The sequence below is a fragment of the Pagrus pagrus genome (genome assembly GCF_965226575.1).
Source record: "Pagrus pagrus genome assembly, chromosome: 14".
In the NCBI taxonomy this organism is placed as follows: domain Eukaryota; kingdom Metazoa; phylum Chordata; class Actinopteri; order Spariformes; family Sparidae; genus Pagrus; species Pagrus pagrus.
Window position 1 is genome coordinate 24,350,787 of NC_140198.1, and position 21,951 is coordinate 24,372,737.

A 21,951-nucleotide genomic window follows, 5' to 3' on the forward strand; every position below is an offset into this window, starting at 1 on the left:
CTCAGAAAGCTTATTGATATTTCAGATGCTCCAAAATCAAAAGATATTCAATTTACAGTAGTGATAGTGAGAATCATCTTAAATCCTCACAGTTAGAGGTCCTGGTTATAGGAAAGTTGATTTATAAGTCTCATTCCTAGCTTGGCTGACCCGACCTACAACCCCAAATCGTCACTATTTGACTGGTTGGGCATTCTTACCAACAGGACCGTTAAGAATCTAAATCACACAATAATTGGATATATTGCTGGAACAATGACTGATGATTGTTGATGATCATAGGAGGGTAAAAATATCAGAATACATTGAGATTTAAGAGGCTGGAACCATTACTTAAGATGAATGGGTTATCAACATTGTGGCTGATTAATGCTGTGTCAGTTGACTGACTGACGATGTAATTTGGCTCTAATGAAAATAAACATTGTCTGCAGGACAGGGTGAGACTGTCATGTCATCATTACACCTCTTGTCTTATGGCAGCTTTGAGGGCCTTTGTCCTACAAGTTAATATTTCTAGCAGTTTGGCGCCCTCTTCTGGTCCACAGCCTGAACTACACCATACTGTATAACAGCACTTACAGGTCTGAAAGGAAAATTAGTGTTGGTCCCAGGAGCAGGAGGCATTTACTTGGCAGGCGGAAATCCAAGCAACCCACATTTCCCACCAGTAACGGATCGAGCCAACATTTGATTGATGCATGACCCGGGTGCCTTGGTGCTAAACATCAATCAGAGAATGGGCTGCATGAATGCTGTGGTTATTCAGCATAATGGGAATGTCAATAACTCTTGCATCCTCTGATGAATACACAAGTAGCGTGCCATGATTCACCAGTGAAGGCTGCTGATGTTTAAAGCACTGTTATTGAGCCGCGCACAAGCCCTCACTTGTCCAAGTAGCTGATGCAGAGTGATGCATGACGTTTCCGCCATTAGAACTGTTACCAAGCAATTTTCTGGTAAGTCGGCACCTACTGGTACAGCAGATTGTGAGAAATGAGGCAAATGTCCTCCTGTGGCTCTTGAGGTGAATGATGAAACATGATTAGAAGTGACTGTATCAAGATCTTTAGAGCTGCTTTATAACTACACAATCAGCAGCACTTAAAACACTTTGGATGCAGGTGAGAGTTTAAACCGAGGTAGTTTATCCTTCACTGGAGTCTAATACGGAAGTCATTAAGTGTTAAAGCACAGGGTGTCAAAAAGAAACACAGCCTGTTTACTCAGCTCAGTGCACGTCGGTGGAGGAATAAGAGCCCCACAGACAGGGTTAGTACACATTTTTTAATAACATGGCACAATTTACATAACACAAGTTTAAATGAGGAGCATGCTGAAGATTCAGTCGCTTCATTTTTTTCTCATTTTTGTACATGATCTAGAAAGACTTCATTTTTTTCCCCTGTACATGGTAAACAGCAAAAAAAGTTTCTCATTTAACAATCTTTTCGCAATACGCATCGACTAACCACTATGGCTCCGGTGGACATTTTTATGTTGGATTAAAAAACACTGCACGACATGATATCACAGAGTTTGAAGCGCACAACTAAACCTTCAGTGGACTACTAAAATAGATCTCTGCTCGTTAGAAACAAACTGTCCGTAGGTTAGACTTGCTTTTTTGTCTTTTGATTTTGTAGGTACAACAACTTAGGAAAGCACTTTAATACACTGTTTGACCAACAGAACCTATTTCCAAAACATGTACTTTACACTCCTTCAATGGGGCAGATGTGCTGTCATGGTGTTAATGTGCTGCATTCTCCCCAGAACAAGACTGCTGCTGACTGACTGAGCAAAGGAAGAATAATCATCTTAACATTTGTGCTGCTGGCTTTTTACTTTGAACTGCAATGCTTCCATCTACTGTGTCTAGGATTGTCACCACATTTTATCGTGATTGAGAAAATAGTTCTCAAAACACTTGATTTTAGTTGAATCCAGATTCTAGCCCTGTGTGGATCACTTAAAGCTTGTATCTGTTTGCATGGACCTGGAGTGTCCAGTCTGAGTTGTGGAGAGAATACAGCTATTTGTCCTTTACTGGTACACAGTCAGTAGTGGTGAGAAGGCCAGCTTTCAGAAAGGGAGCCCAGACATTTGTTGCATAGTTGAATATGGGGTCTCTGGTACAATGCTAATCAGCTGCGTCAACCGCAAAACAGAAAAGAAACTGCAAAAAGCACATTCTGAATCACCGCTGTAATACTCCTCTATTTACATGTGTTCAAAGTAAAGCTTTCAAAACACCCTTTTGCATATTTGTACCATGATTTTTAATCCATACAGAGCGAGCACAGCGACTGTACACATTATCTACACACTTTGCTGTCTGTCAGTGCTAAAGTACCTGTACATTCCAAAACGGTTCATTCTGACTCCACGTCACTGCGCTGTACAAGAGAAAGAATGAGCACAAAAAGCTGGAGCAAACTGCAAAACAAATCTTTGAAAAATCAATGTTTTGTTCCATGATTATTGTCTCTGTGTCATTTTATACAAAAACAATTCATTGTGTGGGCACGTCTCTGCCCACATAAGTTATTCACAGCTATGTTACAGTCTTGCTTTGCCCAAAGCTAAGTGCTTGGTGTGAGTTCAGTGTTAGTGAGGCACAGGGCAGCAGGGGCACCGAGTCTGCTGAGGCTCAGCTCACCGCGCCTCGATGTCTTTGTGGGGCGGTCTGTCTCTGATATCTGTGGCCAGGGGAGTAGTCCGTCTGGGTGAGCCTGGCCGGGCACCCAGTGTGGGGATGAGTGGGGGCGGGGCGCTCAGAGAGGCGGTGGGTGGCGTTTTGTTCAGGATACCGTTCTGATGGGCTGCGGCAGCGGCAGCAGCTGCCGCCGCTGCAGCTGTGGGGCTGACCCTGGAGTAGTGCATGCCTGGGAGTCCAGGGGCCATGAGGCCCTGGGCGGGGTGGGGGAGGTGTCCATCAAGGGCTGGATGGTGCATTGCGGGGTGGAGGCGCCCATGCTCATAGTCCTCTCTGAGCATGTTGAGGCGGTCACGCTCCTCCAGCTGGGCACGCTCATGTTCCCTCCGGTGCTCCAGGGCCAGAGGGTGAGGGTGGTCACGGTTAAAGTCATGAGGCTCACGGTCCCTGTAGGAGCGCTCGGCCTCGTAGAGGCGTGGCGCTGCCAGCCGGTGCAGAGGGTCGTTCCTCAGCAGCAGGTCCCTGGCCAGAGGGTCCCGTCTGTGAATGTCCAGGCCCCTGTAGGGGTCCCTCATTGGGTCCCAGTGGAAGGCGGGGTAAGGGAACCTGTCAGCTCCTGGGATAGGGCTGATACCCATGAAGGGCGCCACCACTCGAGTTCTCTCCAGGCTGCTGATGCTGTTGATGGGGTGGACACCAGGCATGCCCATGGGCACAGGCATGGAGGAGGGAGGATGGAGGTTTGGCGTGTGGCGTGGCGAGGGTGCCTGTGTGGGGTGCTCACTCTGCCTCTCTGTGGCTCCGTCCTGATCCTCCTTCCGCTCCTCCTTCACTTTCACCTCACTGTTTTTCTTCTGGTGCTCGTACGGCAGCTCTATCTTCTTCTCCAGGACCTCCCTGCTCAGCCCACTGTTGGGACGTTCCAGGCTTGTCTGCCGCACGTAGGGCGATGGCGTCCCCCTGTTGGACACTTTGTCCTCTGACACTCGGCCGTCGTGGATGATGGGTGTGTCCTTGTCGCTGTGCTGGTTGTCTTTGAGCTTGTGTTCATCTGTGCCATTGTCTTTCCAGGAGTCTGAGTGCTCCCTCTCCCTGTCTTTGGCCTTGTTCTCCTTGTCCCTCTGAGGCTCTCCAGAGACTGGGGGCAGGTGGTTCCTGTGGTGCTCTGGAGGTCGGCTGTGGCCAAGGAGGCTGATGGGGTTGACGGGGACTGGGGATGGATGGCTTGAATGACGCTTTTCTACAGAATCTCTGGAAGGAAAAAGGAGAAAAGTCCCTTCATCAGCACCAGTAACTGAGGATCTTTAAACTTTTATTCCAAATTGAAAGAATAAGCAAAAATATGTACAAAGTATTTAACTGCATTACATCAGAACAAAGAAAGATAAAAAGATAACAAGTCTGATATGTTCCCAAAGCCCTGTTATTCTATGCATCTTCTTACACTGAGGGAACACCCACCTGTCCTTGTCGTCTTTACTGACGGACGGCTCCCGTTTGTCAGAGTCTCGGTCCCTCTCGTGTGAGCTGGCCGAGGTGCTCCTCTCAGACTCTCCGGGTTTCAGCCAGGGCGGCGGCGTGGGGAAGGAAGGCGGTGTACGGTGCAGGCGGTTCCACGGCTCCTGGTGGCCGCCGTTACCGCCGCTGTTGAAGTGCTGCTGTGCGTTGGGGCCATCTTTATGACCGAACACTGAGTTGGCCGCTGCTAGGGATTCAACACGCGGAAAAACACAGTAGGACACAAGTTAAATGCGTATCTCGACATCTTGGCTGGTGTATAACTGCATTTAACTTCTACTCTGTTGATGTTCTTACACAGCAACAATAGCATCATTCATGAAGTTAAAACTCACTTAGTGCTGGATTTCCCAGTCCCCCGAATGCCGATGAACTGAGGGCTCCCAGTCCTCCAAATGACGTAGGTCGACTAAAAGGTTCTGGAGGGAGAGACACAACATGTTACCATGCATTCAATCACATCCTTATTTTCCTGCTTCAGATCAGAAACTGAGGAGAAGTGAACTGAAGGGTCCTCCTACCTAAGTGAGATGCTGGGGTGAGGAAGTTTCCAGGATGGTGGGCTGGGTGACCGAAAGGTCCTGCTGATGGGTGTGTGGGACCTGAGGAGGGAGAGACAGAAGTGTCACAGAAACATCCATGAATCACTGACTGCAGTACTACTGAGTGTATGAGTGTTAACTCATGGTCCACTCATTAACTTTATCTAAAACTTTTAACTTGAGTCCAGTCGACGAATCATCTGGGCCTAGAAGATGAAGAACACGAAGGCAGCATGGAAATGTCAGCTATGTGTTTGAGGTAGATGAAGCGTGCTGACTTTGGCGATCCTTTGACTTTTTATCTGGCACCTTCACCTCAGGTTGAAAGTCCAAAACTTTGGTTTATGACCAAATACCTGCTAAACTAATAACATTCCCATCAGCCTCAGCTGCACTTTGTTTAGTCCTAATGAACAATTGCTAAACTAAGATGGTAAACATGATAGTGATCTAGCATTTAAAGTACTGCTGAGCCTAAATACAGCCTCATTAGCTCTGGCTTGCTAAGCCCTGTAAAACTTGCAAGCACTGATATCGGCCTCAAAATTCTGGCTTCGGTTCAGCTTTACATTCATTAGTGTTTCATGGAGAGATGCCAGAAATGGAAATAAGCATGTGTCATGAACTGAGCAAATATCCTCCGCTGACAAAGACCACAAGAAAACCTACTAAGTTGACCTTTAGTTAAAATGTTTATTGTCCAAGTAAGTCTTTATTTTGTATATGTCCAATTCAGCAATGTGTTGACTGAAGATAGATGCACTATACTGATATTCACACTGGAGAAATTCTGTTGGTTTTACTGTCTCTGTTCGGTAACAATAATCTAAGCAGACAGCAGTTGACTCTGAGCAGCAGGAATTGATGGACTGCTGCTGTATGTCAGAGGGTACTGTGGTTAACCATCAATCAATCTTACTGCCCGGAGATCTGACGCACACTCACCTGCAGCGGAGAAGAGCGTGGCGGGCCGTGCCAAGTCGCTTGGGTGATGGATGGCGCCAAAGAGGCTGGGGCCCGGAGGTCGACTCAGGAACTCCGGCTTGAGGCCAAAGTCTAGCTTGTGAGGGTCGACCTGCATCTGCTGCTGGAAGACGGCAAACCGACAGAGAGAAACACATGTAAAACCCCTTTACACAGCACATCACTGTGTATTATATTATATTTAGGATAATAATAGAAGTATTCTTATTAAGTAAACTAGAGGAAGTGAGCGACTAGATGTTTGTCTTGCTCAAGGACGTAATCTTATACCTTGTGATAAGAAGTGATTATGACTGCTAAAAATATTCAATCAAAATTAATTGCTGTATTTGAATTTTTCTTTTGTAAAGTGACTTGTAGTCATGGCAACAGTCATGAGGAACTTTCACCAATGTATCAGATCAGATCTTCTTCAGTCTTTAAAATATTATTTGAACCACAGAAAGACCTTAAAAGAATATGTTGGTCAAAAGTAGCAAGAGTATTTTATTTGTAATACAGTATTGTATGGAAGTTTAAAGGCTAGTATTATGACAACCTGAAGTCCAAATCATTATTTTTTACAGTAGAGAAAGTGGAGCTGTGTCCAGAATCCACACTACACACTAATCCGGTAAGCCTTTGAGTCTGTAGTGTGTTTACGCAGGAAAAGTTGCAAAATAAAGTTAACTCAAAACAGCCGGTATGCATACTAAAGGAACAGACCTAAGTGTGATGTCACTGTGCACTATACTGTACTCCCGCAATGCATTGCACAAAGGAAAGGGATACATTTCTCAAAGCTAAGCTCGAAACTAAATGTAGAGGAGGAGCTCAGAAAACAAAACATAAAAAGTTGCAGTTTGATGCACACGCCTCATCATTTCATGTATGGTAATGGCAAAAGACAGTATATCAAGAAGATAAATATACAGTGTAGTATGGAATTAAGACACAGAGCCAGGTAGTGAACATGTGCATACTCTGTGTTAATTCTTCAGCACAAAGCAGAGAGAGGAGTCAGATGAGTCCTCACCTTTACTTTCTGTTGGTGATGGTATATCTGCCAAGCAATATGGACATGCATGGCGCACCACTTCCCTGGTTTCTGTAGGAACAAGATGAAAACATGGTGTCACAACTTTACTCTTTAACAATAATGACAGTAAAGCTTTTACTGCTATCAGTTTACTGTGTAAAGGTCAATTGTGTGGAATTTTTATTTTTGTAATCGTTTTAAAAAAGCTTTTTTTTTTCTGAAAGCTCTGGTTTATCCACACTGGCACAATAATATGGAAATGAAGAAAGGCAAACAAATGTGGATGCGTCACATCAGCTAAAGTCTTCAGGCTGATTACACCCATATCAAAAAGATATCATGCTATACTGTGAGTGCACTTTATTGTTAACCCTCACACAATCAACTCAGCAATCATACAGCCATCTTTAAGTAATATGTGATTAAAGGTATTACAGTTACTACATTTATCTTATCAGTATGTCATCTTCAGATGACTTAATTGCAAACAAATGAGATTAGTGTATGCTGCGTTCATGTTATTAGTCGAGATAAGGTCTATGATGGTGATGTGGCATGTTGCAGAGGCGTCGTAATTATAGCTGAGATGTTAATGGTCTTGTATGAAACTGGAAAGACTTTTTGAGCAAAGCACGTCTACATCTGAGCAAAGTCTGACGACAGCACTTCTACATGCAGAGGCTGCGCTGCTCTCCAAACTGAGCTTTGTTGTGATATAAAATAATGACTCTCTGCCTCAGAGTGCAGCACTCATTTAATTAAAAGATGCTATCCACTCCATTAGCAAAAACCCTTTATGACATCATGGTTATTATTTTGTGTTTGTGTGGTGGGAGGTGTGTGTGTGTGTGTGTGTGTGTGTGTGTGTGTGTGTGTGTGTGTGTGTGTGTGTGTGTGTGTGTGTGTGTCTGCAGGAGACACTGCAGGGAGTGGGCACTCACCCTGAGAATGGGCCGAAATGGATCCGTTAACTGCAGGAGGGAGAGGGGACATAAAAAGGTTGAGTTATTTTGCTGTCAATCAAATTACCTCTAATTAGTCTCTGCATGTGGCATTCATTATGAACCAAATTAAAATGTTATAATTTCCCTTTAAAATTAAGCATTTCAGGAACAATTAACAAATGGGTGTTAAACAGGGTTCCTCCTGTGTGACCCTCTGCGTACAGATGATTACAGGCAAATATGGCAGGAGAGACGAAGGCAGGAACACACAACAGCTAACTGCATATGAAATCTTGACAAAGACTTAATTTAGTGTTGAAAACCTCCATCTGATGACTCAAAGGCTTATGCAACATCCACATAGGGTCTAAAGGTTACCTCTACCTCCTCTAGTGTTAGCTGTTACTGCGTGTGTGTGTGTGTGTGTGCTCTTACCCTTGGGTCCTTCTGTAAGAATGTGTGTGGGACGGCTCCAGGTCTCGTGGACACATCGAGTGGATTAGAGGTCTAGAGAGCACCAGACACAGATCGAAACAACATTCTCTGTAAATAACTTCTGCGTCCACTTTGTCTATGTGTGTTGAAGAACGTGGGTGTGCGGCGTTGTCCCTGTGTGTCTTACCTTGGGCTGAAAGGCGCCCTGCAGCGAGCCGAAGGGCCCGGTCGGGGGGATGACGGGGGGAAGGCCAGACATGGCCGGTGGGTAGGAGTGGAAGAGCTGAGGAGGAGAGGAAGAGTAGGTGTGAGGATGGTTAAGTCTAAATGCAGGACAGCAGCTTCATGAGGCAGTGGAGATGGAACAAACAGGTTACAGTGATGTGTTGATGAACCCCAACATTCAATCTTTTTTCCATTTACCCAGACTGCTTAGACGGGAATTTCCTCCATGTTTCACAAACTGCGAGTTAATAAAATATTTTACTGCTCGTCCCCAGTGGATTAAATAAGGGAAAACACTCCTTTGATATGAAAACTAGAATGTTGTAATACAAGCAAAACACATGTAAACCAAACAAGTGCTCAAGGCTTCCTGTAGAGAAACAGATGTGTTATCAGCTACTCAGTGTAATTGTTCTTGTCAATCATATTAGTGGCAGTACAGGCTGTTTTTCATGTTCGTGAACTTGCACGCTTGCACTGCTTTAATCCTGGCTGGTGCAACAGAATTATTAAAAACTTGGGTTGAAAGGATGAGTTATTAGAAGCACTTGAGGATATGTTGTGAGGTTTTAAATGCAACTTGTGTTTCCTTGTGCACCATGTTTTGAGACGTCGGTGTGTTTTAGAGAGAGGAAATGGCTTCAGGGTGTTTGCTGCTACCATAATAACAACAAGGAAATACTAAGAATCAGAAATGAAGCACTGAAAAACAAGCGAGCAACATCCTGCAACATCTATTACAAATACATGATTTTTCTGATATTAAAATCCTCCTCGCAGCTCAGGGTTTGTAGAAAAAGCACGCTTTGAAGCGAGCAGGGTCCAATTTTTTAAATAGGACCCCTTTAGTGAGTAATAATCATGAGCAAGCCACTGCTGTTAGCAGACAAATACAAATGAAGAGCAGTAAGTAAGACAGCGATATAGTGTTCCTCTGGCAATAACACACTCTCCTCTCTCTATGTTAATTTCTATGCACAACAATTTCACCGTTACATGCACGCACAATAAATCTTGTGCTCCGAGATTTAAGAATCCAGCACCGTTTCATTTATCATAACATTTGCTGGGGCTGAAGGGTGAAATGGTACAGCTAGGAGCTTACAGTATCCATTAAGAAGCAGATGAACGATTGCATGAAATCTCACACACACAAACACATCCACGCACACAGAGCTATAACACCAACTCGGCATGGGCTGAAATGGAATAATGGGCAAGTAACAAAGGGCTCTGCAGGCAGATAGTACGCAGTAGGGAAACTCACACTGTGTCTGTAGAAGGGGTCAACTTTTGTTGGGTATTTGTCAAACTGTAGGAGAAAACGAAACAGAGCTAAGTACAAAGAAAACATAATAACCTGCACATATACAGTGTAACAGGGTTGAGATTAGCCTTTCAGGGTCACTGCAGGCCAACACAGCATGCATCACAAACTGTATTTTAGGATTAACAACATGATCACAGATTGAGATTTTGATTCAAGATCTAAAATGTCGACTCTGATCTGCTCTAAGATCAACCACTTCCCAAACCAGACTGTTTTCATCCTCCCCTTTTCGTGATCATCTGAAGACCTTGTAAACTAGCGTGGGTTCTGTGTCTCATTTGGTCTCCTTTTAGTGGTGCAGCGCCGGCTCAGGGCGAACATTTCCCCAGTCAAGACTAAACACTGCAGCCATAAAGAGCCTTTTTATGGCCTCATTAGCTGTCAGAGGCCTCGCCATGCTGCCTTTGAGGTATCATCAGAGCCAAGTGAACTCTCTATGGGCCAGGCAGTTACAAATGTGTGTGTGTGTGCGTGTTTGTGTAGTTTAACTCTAGCCACCCATTGCCTGTGGTCTCCCCCAACAAACAGCGGGGCTCTTAACGCCAAGCATTCGCCAGTAATGAAAACCCCCAAATGGGACCAAATGATGTCATTAAATTCAGAATGAATTAAGTGTATTATGTTCTGAGAGCTGGCTCTGAACTTAACATGCTTTGGGCAAGTTATTGCCAATTTAGAAATAACGGGCGACTCAAGTCTGGAGTCCTACAGCACGCCAGAGAAAACACTAGAAAGGCTTTCCGGGAGAATAAAGGCATCATTGTGGCGTGGACGGACACACATGGTCATCATTGAAAGGCCGCCACAGAAACCCACAAGTCCCTACAGCGTGCTGCTAACACACAAGTCCAACTGTGTAAAATCTTCACTCTCACAACCACAAGGTGAAAACACTCTCAGTGCCATGCCCGCCCATTCTTATGCACATGTAAAACTCATTATTAGAAGACATATAAAAACATTTTAGCTGTGGTGAATTTTCCCCCCATTGACTCCCTCCACCCGCTCCGTCCCAGCACAGTTGCGTTTACTTATCCTCACATTTCTGGCAGGGGTACGCACCATGGTCGGTGCTGGGGTGGGCATGATGGTGTGGGGGAAGGGCGTGAAGGTGTGCTGGTGAGTGTGCTGGTGGGTGTGTTGGTGCTGATGCTGGTGCTGATGCTGGTGTTGGTGGAACTCGGTGCGCAGGTAGGGCGGAGGGCCCAGCGAGGCGCCGCGGTCGGCGCTCTGGGAGGCCAGGAAACGGGTGTTGAGCTCCTGGCGCAGAAGGTCTTGTTCTGGAGAAGAGCGAGAGAGAAAGGATTAGGACCGGGTTTGTTAATGAAAGGAAGGTGGCTATCAAGTGTTCGCAGGCATTTCCATGTGTCAGACTCGGAACATACAATTAAGTATTCCTCGTGTTGCTGGACGCCCCTCAAAGACTCCCCGAGTGCTCTGGGCTCCAATGTGAGAGCCAAAGCCATAAAAAAGAAACAACCAGGAAATGGCTGTGATTATCGGCATGTCATTTTAAATTTAAGTGAGCCTCGAGATGATTAGAGCTGTCTGACTGCTGGAACTGTCAAATGCTGTGATTTGATACACTACAGCCCCTGTGAGACAACAACATCTGTTGTTCTAATAACCTCTGAGCAGCCAGGAAGAATGGATTTCAAGAAATCACTGGCTTTTCTTCTAAATCCAACAAAACCTGCCTTGAGAGATTACATCTCCTCCAGAGTAACCTTATCCTTCCTATTCCAGAGTGACTCACCACAATATTTTCTGCATTCATTTCAAGCTTTATTGGGCTGGGAGTGTGGGTGGAATTTTCTCTTCATAAAAATTTCATTAGTATCTTTTGAACAAAATCCAGCTTGCTCCGTTCTGTATTGACCAAATTGATTTCTTGCACATGAACACTATCCGGGTGAAAATGGAGGTTCTGGGAACGTCGCTAAAGGCGAGCCCTCCTCCTCTTCCCATACTGACCCTGACATTTAGCTCGACACCACTACGCGGAAATGTGCACGGGGTCTGTAATGGCTTTTGCAATGCGGCCTGACTTGCTGGTGGATATTAATGGTGTGTGGAGAGTCGATCAATCAGAGCATGACAGACTGTGAAGAGTGTGAACTCTAACTGTCCACACGCCTATAAACACACAAAGCCCCAGCACGGAGAACATGTGGATTATCTTGGACTCGCTTGTTTGTTTCTTTAAATAATCACCCGGCCAACATTCTGTCTGTCTCTGCATCTCAAATGCTTTCAAAGAGAAGTGTTTTGTTGTTTTCTGTCAGCTGAATGTGCAATCCTCTGCCACGCCAGCTGGGGGCGATGTGGGGATGTTTACGAACAGCTGTGATGTTTACCTGAGTAGGCACTCCCAGCAGCAGGATGTCCGGGTACTGGCAGGGTGCTAGACGTAAGTGGTGGTGGTGGAGGCAAGGCCGCTGGAGGAGCGAACATATTGGGGTGATGTGGGTGCGGCGAGGACTGCAAGGCAGGGGGGAAGCCGTGGGGGGTGTTCTGGTTAGCGGCCAAGGGCAGGGGGAAGGTGGAGGCTGCCGCTGCGGCCGCTGCAGGAGGAGGTGGGTGGTGGGGGAGGTGCAAAGAGGCAGCAGGGGGCCCGTGGGGCTTGGTGCCTGGGGTGCTGCTCCTGCTGCTGCTGTAAAGAGAAAGAGAAAGAGAAGAGAGAGATGGAGACAGGAGGCAGGTTAAGCCAGGCGTGATCAGTCAAAATTAACACTTGTTCCTCCACATCCCCTCATCTCCATCTGCTCCGACGTTCAATTCCCAGCACAGTGTTTTCACACCTCAACTGTCCTCCATTTACAAACGCCTCCCTGCCTCTCTCGTGCTTCACAGAATCCAGGGCAAACATGATCCGCGAAAAACACCACATTCACAACACCCTCGGATGCAAATAAACCACCGCTGGCAAGCATAACAGAGCGAGCATCTGTCTTTGAACAGCTTCTGTTAAGGCACTTCCTCTAGAGCCAGGTAGTGAACATGTGCATCGGAAATGGGATGAGAGGGAGAGAGGGTGTGTGTGCATGTGTAAGCAAACAGTCTTTTGTAGTGTGTGTGGGTTTTCCCCGGGGGCAGTCACAGAGCTTGCGTCTCCACAGCTCCACACACTAAGCCTAAAAGCTCATTTGCAGCGCCCGCATTTGCTGTGGGCCCCGGCCGTGATTATTCATAGTGGGTGCCAGGCCCTGTTGGCGCACTGGCAGACTGGCAGGGCTGGCACAGTGAGAGGGAGGCGAAGCCAAGTCCTGAGAGCCTGCAAGGCAGAGCTGTTGTTGGGACTGAGTGGGTTCTGAAGGAGCTATCCTGGAGTCTTAAATTAATGGAGAGAGCCTCACAGGCCTCAGTGCTTCTCAACAGATACAGGAAACAACAGATTAGACTTAGTCCTGCTCCAGCTCCATTCTTGTTCTTTTTAATAATATGAGAAATGACTGTGATCATATTGTATTTGAACACAGAAGGTGTAGTCCCGCTGAGGATTCTTTACTACTTGAGGTGGAAATATTTAATTTCTTTCAAAGAAGAACAACTTTGAGCCTGTTTTCCTCCAGTTCTCATGCACAAATATCCTCTCATTCATTAAATAAACACAGTATGGGACTGATTCAAGGCTGCACTAAGCTTTGGCACATACAGCCAGTTTAACTGATGAGGGCTGGAATCTGTATGGAGCCCTGATGACAATGTGGGTGGCTCATACATTAGAGACACTCAGGGCAGTGTGGCCTTTTTATTCCATAGTTAATAATCAGAGCTGCTGTGTGGCTCTGGGACTTCAAGCTCTCCCTGGTACCAATTTACATACTGATCATGCATCATGCGTACTTTCAGCTCAAGAGATATTTTAGTATTTTCAAGTGTGTGTGAATGTGGTGGTTTTGTCTTTTCTGCATCAGAGTGCATGAGGAAATGAGAGACGTGAGTGTTTTTTATAATAAACAGATCTATTAATGTGTGTGTGTTATCAGCCTTACCTGTGACCGTTGAGGTTGAGGCCGTTGTAGGCAGAAACGGGCCGGGGGTGGCAGCGTGATGGGGGCCGGTGGGGCCCTGCCTGACTGGGGTGCTGTTGATGAGGATGATGTGTAGGGAGGGCGGGCGATGGTGGGTGTGGGTGAAGGATGGGCGTTGGCGGAGGCCGGGGATGGGACAGCAGATCAGGCTGGTGCAGGGGCCGGGGAGGGGGGGGCGGCGAGGGCTCTTGGCCCTGGGCGAGAGGCAGGGCTGCAGGCGTCTGAGGCCTGGGGAGAGCCTCTGAGCGTGGGGGCAGGTGTGTGGAGGCCGGGGCCTGGGTGGAGCCGTTCGTCTGGGTCCGACGGGGGGACGGGGGCTGGGGGACGGATGGCTGGGGCTGCGGCTGGGGCAGGGGGAGGACTTGGGGTGTCGGAGGCTGACTTGGGGTGCTGGATGCAGGGGGTTGGGGGTCCCTGCAGCTCTCCTGGCTCCTCTCCTGACTGCGCTCTAGGCCTGACACCTTGACGAGGCCTGGGCCATGAGGCTCCTGGCTGCCATTGGTGGAGAGCACATCGATGCCAAAATCTGGAACTGTGTAAAAACAGAGAGAAAATCTGTGTGAAAAAACTGCACCTCTGATAACAAGTGTTAGTTTTCAAGCTGGGGGCCCACAAGAAAAAAAATGTTAAAAGCTGAATATAGCAGAGACATTCATTTTCACTGCCATGTTGATGAATGCCAATTTTAATGGTTTCGAACTTGCTGGAAGTCAAACACCACACACAGATTCTCAGCTCTTTAAGTGTGTGTATGCATAATGACCTCCTTTCCTCAGGTAAGTGAACACTGCAGTTGAACATCTCTAACAAAGCTTACACGTGTGTTCATGTGTGAGCTACATTCATTCTGAATCTTGTTTTTCTAACTGCCATCTCCTCTGCCATGCTTAGTGTGTGCACTCTGAGCTGACAGACAGCCCCACAAAACTGACACACACGTAGTCCTACTCTTCCTTCTCATGCCGACACGCCCTTCTGGGGTTTGCAGCTGTGCCAGCACAAGCACCAATTCCTGAGCCCTTTAACACAGCCTTTAACACTGTCCCTGGGGACGGAGTACACAGCTGAAATGTATTTTTCCTCTCCAGGCTAAATCGGTTTGTATCGCACACAAAACAACATCACCTTCATTTCAAGGTTAATTTCTATTGCCTGGATGACAGAACTTCTATTTGCAGGACAACTTAAATGAATTCTGTTCATGGGTGTAACACATCTACTGCGTATGGAAACAAACTGTAGCTGAATGCACAGTGTACAGGTTTGCATAACTGCAGAGACAAGCGCAAGGTTTTTATTTCCTTTTTTTCTCTTTCTCTTCTCCAAAAGTTAAGATCATTTATCAAAATTAAAACTGCAAAGTTACTCTTTAATAATATTCATATATAATAATATGCATATCTGGTGTTTGTTCTTTACCACATGCAAACTGGCTTGGCTACTGAGTGCATATTAAAGGACACAGCAGGATAACACCGCATCATTAATTCACTTTCGCATGTAGCATGAAGGACGGAAGCACATTTAGCTTGTCCTTGTCAGACAAGGTGAGGATTCATTTTATGGACTTTCAGTAATTGCGAAAAACCAGCAATTACCTGCCATTAGAAGCCCTGGTTGGACTCCATTATGGCCAAAGTGTGAATTAATCCAAAGAATGAATAATAACCGCTGTACAATGTTGAAGTCACTCAGAACAATAGCTAATAAGCTCCGTCCAGGGTATTTCTCTGTAGGGACCTCCTCCTACAGAACAAAGTGCTCAGACATCAGCAGTCAGCTTGGCTGCTCCAGAGGCAGACGGGCTCATGGGGGATGACAGTGCATACATAAACTGTAATTAACTCTCCCCGGGCCTCAGGGGGGGTTAAGGGCAGAAGTGAGGGCTCCTCCTCCCCCTGAGGGGAGCCAGCTAAATCCTTCACCTGCCAGAGAGGTGTAGATGGGACCCAGTTCCCCTGGGCTGAGGCAGCAGCCTGCACTGCAGAGCTGCAGCCTGTCACAGCGGGCCTCCATCTCCCTGACACACTACTCCCTCCAGACCAATTCCACTGGGAGCAGGCTGAGCTGCTGTGCTAAGGGCTCTATGAGAACCTACTATTAGCATTAAAATGCTAAGTGAGGTATTAGCAGCCGCAGGTGCATGTGGTATCATAGTTAAAGGGCCGGGGGAGGTAATTCCTGATGCAAAATCACAATCAATATCTACAATAACAGCTATTGACTCTTGCTCTGTGTGGGAGAGCTTACTGGGACATCTGCCAGCCTGTCAGGAGACAAAAAGGCACACGTTGCCAGGTTGAAGTGTGTTCATAGTAGTCTCTGTAAGACGTCTTTGGGCAGGCACAAGAAGAGTCCACTAATAATGCAGAGAGGCATCTGTTTTCAAAGCTAACTAACCCTTACATAGAAACTATATCTCTTTGGTAGTCTGCACACAAATCACATCCCTGTTCAACACTGACGTGCATCAATGAACAAGAAAGCCCGGCAGCCCTTAAATCCATCTCCCTCGTCCATGTCAATCTTCTCCACTTACAAACACTATTACCGGTCAAGAGAGACTGCTGCTGGCAAACAACTTCACCGCAGCAGACGGGGAGAGGAGAAATTCCCAATTCTCAAGTCTCCCGCTGCACCTCTCAGTCCCTGAGGTCCACAGCTTGTTTTGAGAATGTGCTAACACGCTAAAAAGAAGGTGTCTATTCTGGTCATAATGAAGACTCAAGGGCCAGGCGGAGCGGGGAAGAAGAGAAGAAGAGTATACACCAGCTTCCCTCCCGTGAGGGTTCATTTGTCAGTCTTCTTCATCCCTGGAAACAAATAAGCACAATTCCCCCCTGGGTTACTCAAAATACGAGGAGCTGCTGTTTCTCTACGTTTTCGTAGTATTTGGGTTTCTAACTAGTACATGTAGCTTGGTGGAGCATTAGAGTGGAGAATGAGGCCTGTGTGGGTTAGTCAGGGAGGCACGAGCTAGAGGCCGGATTTGAGAGGTGAAGGGGGTACAGGAGGGCTTTGTGAGGGTCAGCTGGGTGTGAGCGTACAGGAAAGCCATTCATTAAGGCTGAATGTCAGGGGACCCAGTGAGGGGCTTATGGGGATAACTCATTATCCCAGGGTGAGCCATCTCCTACACACAGTGCATTAGCTGCACACAGCACCACTCCTGATTTGTATCTCCCTACATGGTTAAAGCCACACTGCAGTGTGTAATCATTAGAAAGTCTACAACTGGATATACTGAATATAATGTGATAACATACAAAATTTAACAGTATGACAAAGGTGGATGAAAAACATCTATCCAAAGAAAAAGCAATGGAAAGTCACGCCTTGCAGCATTCTCCCAAGCAATGGAAGTAGATTGGGACTTTAAAACGCGAAAAGAAAAAAATAAAGATAAAAAGAAAACAATAAAATAGCTTCATACAGCTAGTCTGGCGTAATCCAAGTCTCCAAATTGATTTGAAAAGATGTTATTTACACCCTCGACACAGTTTGGAGCTTGTAGACCCATTTTGAACGATTCGAACTCTTTGAGAGGATTTCAGCTTAGAAAAAGCGTGCAAATAACATCTTTTCAAATCAATTTGGGATCTCGGGGCTGCCAGAGACTTGGATTACACCGAACAAGCTGTATGGAGCCACTTTGCTCATTTTATTTTCGATGTTATTTTAACATTTTAAAATAAGTCCCCATCTACTTCAGTTATTCAGGAGAATACTGCAACGCTGTTTTGTTGTGAAGCTCCAGAAATGTTTTGTGGACTATAAAACTTCACCTGACTGTCCATCCGTGCGGGGGAAAGTAGATAATAACTGAATTTTGATTTTTCTTTAAAATTCTTTCTATAAAAAAATGCCATGACATGAGATAACAGACAAACTAAATGGTATGCAGGCCTCTTTTCAGGCACTGTTGTACGTCTCACCATTGTTGTTAATGTCCTGCAGTGGACCAAAGCTCATTATCTCCACACAGCTGTATTACTTACTGTTAGCATTTTTTAATGTGCTGCTCATATCACATTGAGCCTGCAGGGTTAATAGAGCTGTGTATTGGTTAGTTAATGGTCCTTCATCAGCGAGGTTTGGATAGGTGCAGCCATGTGCGAGACAAATGACTCAAATCTTTGAACCAATCTTTGCACAGTGTTATGATCCACAGAGGGAGTGACAGGAGGCCTGACAAAGTGAGATGCAGGGCATTAGGAGGTTTAATATGGTGTTAGGTCATTACTGCAGTACATAAGGGGATTAATTTAGCATATTATATTTCAACGTCATCCCTGGATACATCCTAGCCCATATAAATGATTAACAAACAAGTGCCAACAACACCATCTTTTTAAAGCGCAACTGACAGGCCAGCACCTGTCCTTTTGAAAAATACATTAGTGGCCAACTCGAGCCAAAACTACTATTGCTAATCTTTCTCTCTCTGTCATGTGAGTGTGGGTGGATATGACAGCCTACACCTGGGCCTGTAGCCATCCTGACAAATTGATGGCTGTTGAGACCCCTGCGACATCCCAAGCCTTCGCTCCTTGCCGTCACACCGTCCGTCACATCCTCCTCAAAATAGCGCCTCGATGAATTTAAAACCCTCACGCTCATTTATGGGCTTTGATCCAGACAGGGGTCGCATAGCTCTAATCACACAAAACCAACACCCTAACACACACAGGCGAGACTGATAGCTCAGCTGCGGCCACTGTGTGTACGTCAGAGCTTTGAACAGAGCAGGGGCAAAATGCAGGGAGGGCTGAGCCTGATGCACTGATGCTAGTGCCTCAGAGACGAGGCCGCTGTCTGGTCAGCTTACACTCAAACTACCAGAATAAAGCACAAAGAACATTTGACACTGATGATGACTTTGAAAGTTATTTATCTGCTAAAAAAAACATAGCAACCAAGTATAAAAATGTCAAACAATGGCAGAAATAAAGCACAACAACATCAACGCTGTGATTAAGTAGTAGAATAAATGTACTGTTCTTCATCTCCTTCATAAAAAGCACTGTTTCTTGTCAGTACTGGTGGTAGTTTGCCTCGTGTTTGTTCTGTATAAACGCCTGCAGCCTTAATCTTATTGAAGTGAAGACACAACAGTAGCACATAATTCCACATACTAACCGATAATGCCCAGATCAATAGCAACTTTAATTTTCCAACATCTCTATTCACAGCATGTGGACTATCATTAAGACAAGGTGGGTCAGAGTCACTGCTCTGGAGGCTGCAAGGCTGTGACAGCTGTGCAACTGTTGAGAGCGTCTAGGACACAGGTGCTAACAGGGAGGGAGGGAGGACTGAGAGGCACCAGATGATGCAACCACAGGTAACCTCTGAGTGCTGACTGCAGGTCTGTCCTGTACCAGTGTCATGCTGCTAGATGTTACTACTGTAACTGGTGGGAGGGAGTCACCTGGACAACTGAGATACTGTTGGAAAATTATTCCGAACTGAACTTGGGGTTGTTCTCAATGATAATGTCGGCAACCTGTATGTTCACCATGTTCACCATCCTATTTCAGCATGTTAGAATGTTAACGTTTATTAATTGGCACGAAAACAGCTACAAGTACAGCTGATGCTGATGGGAATATCAGTATTGGTCACAAACAAAGGTAGTGGATGAACTAAAAAACCTGATGATGGTGTTAGATGAAAAGTTAAGGGATCACCAAAGATATTCAAGTTTATAATGTGTGAATATGAACATCTGGACAAAATTTCATGAGAATCCATCAAATAATTGTTGAGACATTTCACTCAATGCCTGAATTTTCAACCTCATGTTGGCTTTAGAGAAAAATGTATTAGGATGTATCATCTGTGAATCATTCATGTTTGTACCAAATGTCATAGCAATCCATCCAACAGATTCTGACATATTGGACACATGGATTATGAATGTTGTAATCTGATATTTTGATTGGCACTTCAACACCATGGCAGTATTTAGCATTGTGTGATTGGGGATGGAAAAATGTAGCCTGGAGGCAATTAGCACTGTATCTACAGCCTGGAAATAAAAAAAAAAGTGCAGACAACTCCGAAACCTAGAGAACTTTCAAGTTCATCTTATTCACTCTCCCCCTGTGACTCCTCTTCTCCATCTCTGTCTGATAGTCTCCCTCTTACTCCCTGCCGTGTGCCAGTAAGCAGAATCATGCTCAAAGCTCTCACGGATCACACTGCTCTGTCAGAGGCAACAGTTTTACCATCCTGTAGAGCAGCTGAGACAATGCACCTGCTGAAAACTGTTTCATGATGCCACTGAATCAAGTACAGATTAATCTGGTCTAGAGACAGTCTTTACAACTGTGTGGGCTGGTGAAGCTGGACTAGCAGCAGGAACAATGGTAGCATTGTGGGGAGGAGTTTTCCATTCCTTCACTTTGTCTTCTTTCCTCTGCATCATCATCATCATCATCATCATCATCATCATCATCATCATCGTGCTTCTCCTCAGAAAACAGAAAAATAAACAAAGGGAGGCAGACGGTTTGCTCAAGTTGAATCAATTAAAGTGCACATTGTGCTGAACAAGGGTTCTTGGCCCTCATTGAAAATTCCATCTTGCGTTGGTATGTCTCGGTAAACATTAATTACAATCAGGATCTCCCTGCGTGCTGGGCTGGCTAAATATCCCTCAAAAATATTCATAGTCCTCAGTTATGCAGAACGTTTTTAAAGACAATGTTGCCTCAGGCCTCAGTCTGGAAACCATTTTGTCCCTGAAAAAAAGAACAGAAGGAAAACACCGCAAAGTCGCTCCTCTTCTACTCCCATATTTTGTTTGACAACAAAATTAGAGTTGTAATTGAGCAGCCAGTGTTGACAGTGGTCCGACCTCAGGAGTGGTTTAGACAGCATATGTTCCCCAAAGAGCTTCTTGGTGAGGGACCAGGCTCTGTTTATTTGTTCTTAATGAAGCCTGCAGTCGCATTAATGGCAGACATCTTTAACAGCTCTCCCTCCCACACAGAGGAACACAATAAACAGCAGGCCGCTAGTGTCTGTCGGAGCTCGCTCACTCCTTTCCTCACTTGCAGCCTCAGTCTCAGACCCATCCAGCCAACGCTGTCTCTCCTTTTTCTCTCTTGTCTTTGCGTCTTTATAGCAACTTTCAACTTTATTACGTACAGCTACACATTGTAATGCAGTCCAATAAAATAGCCCTTCAATGAACACTCCCTGTGTGAAACTTAGAATATTCACACACTCAGGATAGTCTGTTTTTCTCCAGCCGGTCTCCTCCTTCTCTGGGAGCTCAGTGGAATACCCTGGAGTTCACATTAGAGGATGACATCTGGGCTAGACTCACACGTCTCTGGGACTGGAGGGTGTTTTGAGATCCCAGATGATCTAATACTCCTCCCTTGTGCCAAAAGTGGAGACAGTCCATACCACCAAAGTCTGTACATTAGCCAAGGGATTCGGTGTCTCATCTGCAGAGACTTTGCCCCACAATGCACCTCTACAGAGACTTTACATGTCAGCTTGAAGTTTTGCTGAGGAAGTGGTTAATTCCTGCTTTACCTGCCGTGCTTAAAGATGGAGGCTAACCAACTGTTTACAAATGTAATGTGTAATGAGTTGAACAGTTAAGAATCTGGTCTGGTGAGATCAGTTCACAGAGAAGCTGTGATGGTAAACTTAGCTGGGGAAGCCTTCTCCCTGATCTCATAGCCAAAGCCTCCGGAGAATCTCCAGCTATTAGCTCCTTATCCCTTGCTTCTTCAGCTCTGAAGACTTTAACAGCATTAGCTGCTCTGAGAGCAGGAGTAACACCACACTCTGCGATACCCCCTCGGTCTCCAGAGTGTCGGAGCACCTCGCAGCAGTGAGTTCACAGCTCACAGGCATGCGTGTTGGACATGCTCCGGATGGGAGCTCAGGGCTGGGGGGGCTTGACAATGATGGACGCTCCCCTGCTGGCTTCCAGACTCTCCATCATGTCAGCAGCTTTCTAAAGCTAGAGCCGAGAGAGGTGTTGGGTTACACAGCCTGGACATCCCGTCGTGTGGAGGGTCTTGGACTGGAGCTGTTTTATTAGTGCTAGACTCCCAGGGGTGGCTGGGGAAGGGGAGATGGAAGCTAAGCAGAAATAAAGGTGGGAGGCAAGAGGGAGGGGGGTTAGGCGAGCAGGCCAACTATTCTGGCTGCGAGAGCGTGACATGTGTAGTCTTCCAGTGAGAATACCACAGCGTGCTGATATCCCCTCACAGTAACACAAACCGCTGCTTT

At 45.9% G+C, this 21,951-nt stretch overlaps 1 protein-coding gene across 1 annotated transcript in view; it reads right to left on the reverse strand.

Annotated features, from left to right (window-relative positions):
- Nucleotides 1-1,271: 1,271 nt before the first annotated feature.
- auts2a (activator of transcription and developmental regulator AUTS2 a) overlaps nucleotides 1,272-21,951 on the reverse strand; it is a 309,944-nt gene continuing 289,264 nt past the window's right edge. The window contains exons 7-19 of the mRNA XM_084373812.1: nucleotides 13,654-14,224; nucleotides 12,016-12,311; nucleotides 10,721-10,938; nucleotides 9,596-9,640; nucleotides 8,291-8,386; nucleotides 8,104-8,175; nucleotides 7,666-7,695; nucleotides 6,722-6,793; nucleotides 5,668-5,809; nucleotides 4,702-4,782; nucleotides 4,516-4,599; nucleotides 4,124-4,376; nucleotides 1,272-3,913 (exon numbers count right to left, since the gene is read on the reverse strand). Coding sequence (XP_084229938.1) covers nucleotides 2,662-3,913; nucleotides 4,124-4,376; nucleotides 4,516-4,599; nucleotides 4,702-4,782; nucleotides 5,668-5,809; nucleotides 6,722-6,793; nucleotides 7,666-7,695; nucleotides 8,104-8,175; nucleotides 8,291-8,386; nucleotides 9,596-9,640; nucleotides 10,721-10,938; nucleotides 12,016-12,311; nucleotides 13,654-14,224 — 3,212 coding nt within the window. The 3' untranslated portion in view covers nucleotides 1,272-2,661. The remainder of the gene's footprint in view (nucleotides 3,914-4,123; nucleotides 4,377-4,515; nucleotides 4,600-4,701; nucleotides 4,783-5,667; nucleotides 5,810-6,721; nucleotides 6,794-7,665; nucleotides 7,696-8,103; nucleotides 8,176-8,290; nucleotides 8,387-9,595; nucleotides 9,641-10,720; nucleotides 10,939-12,015; nucleotides 12,312-13,653; nucleotides 14,225-21,951) is intronic.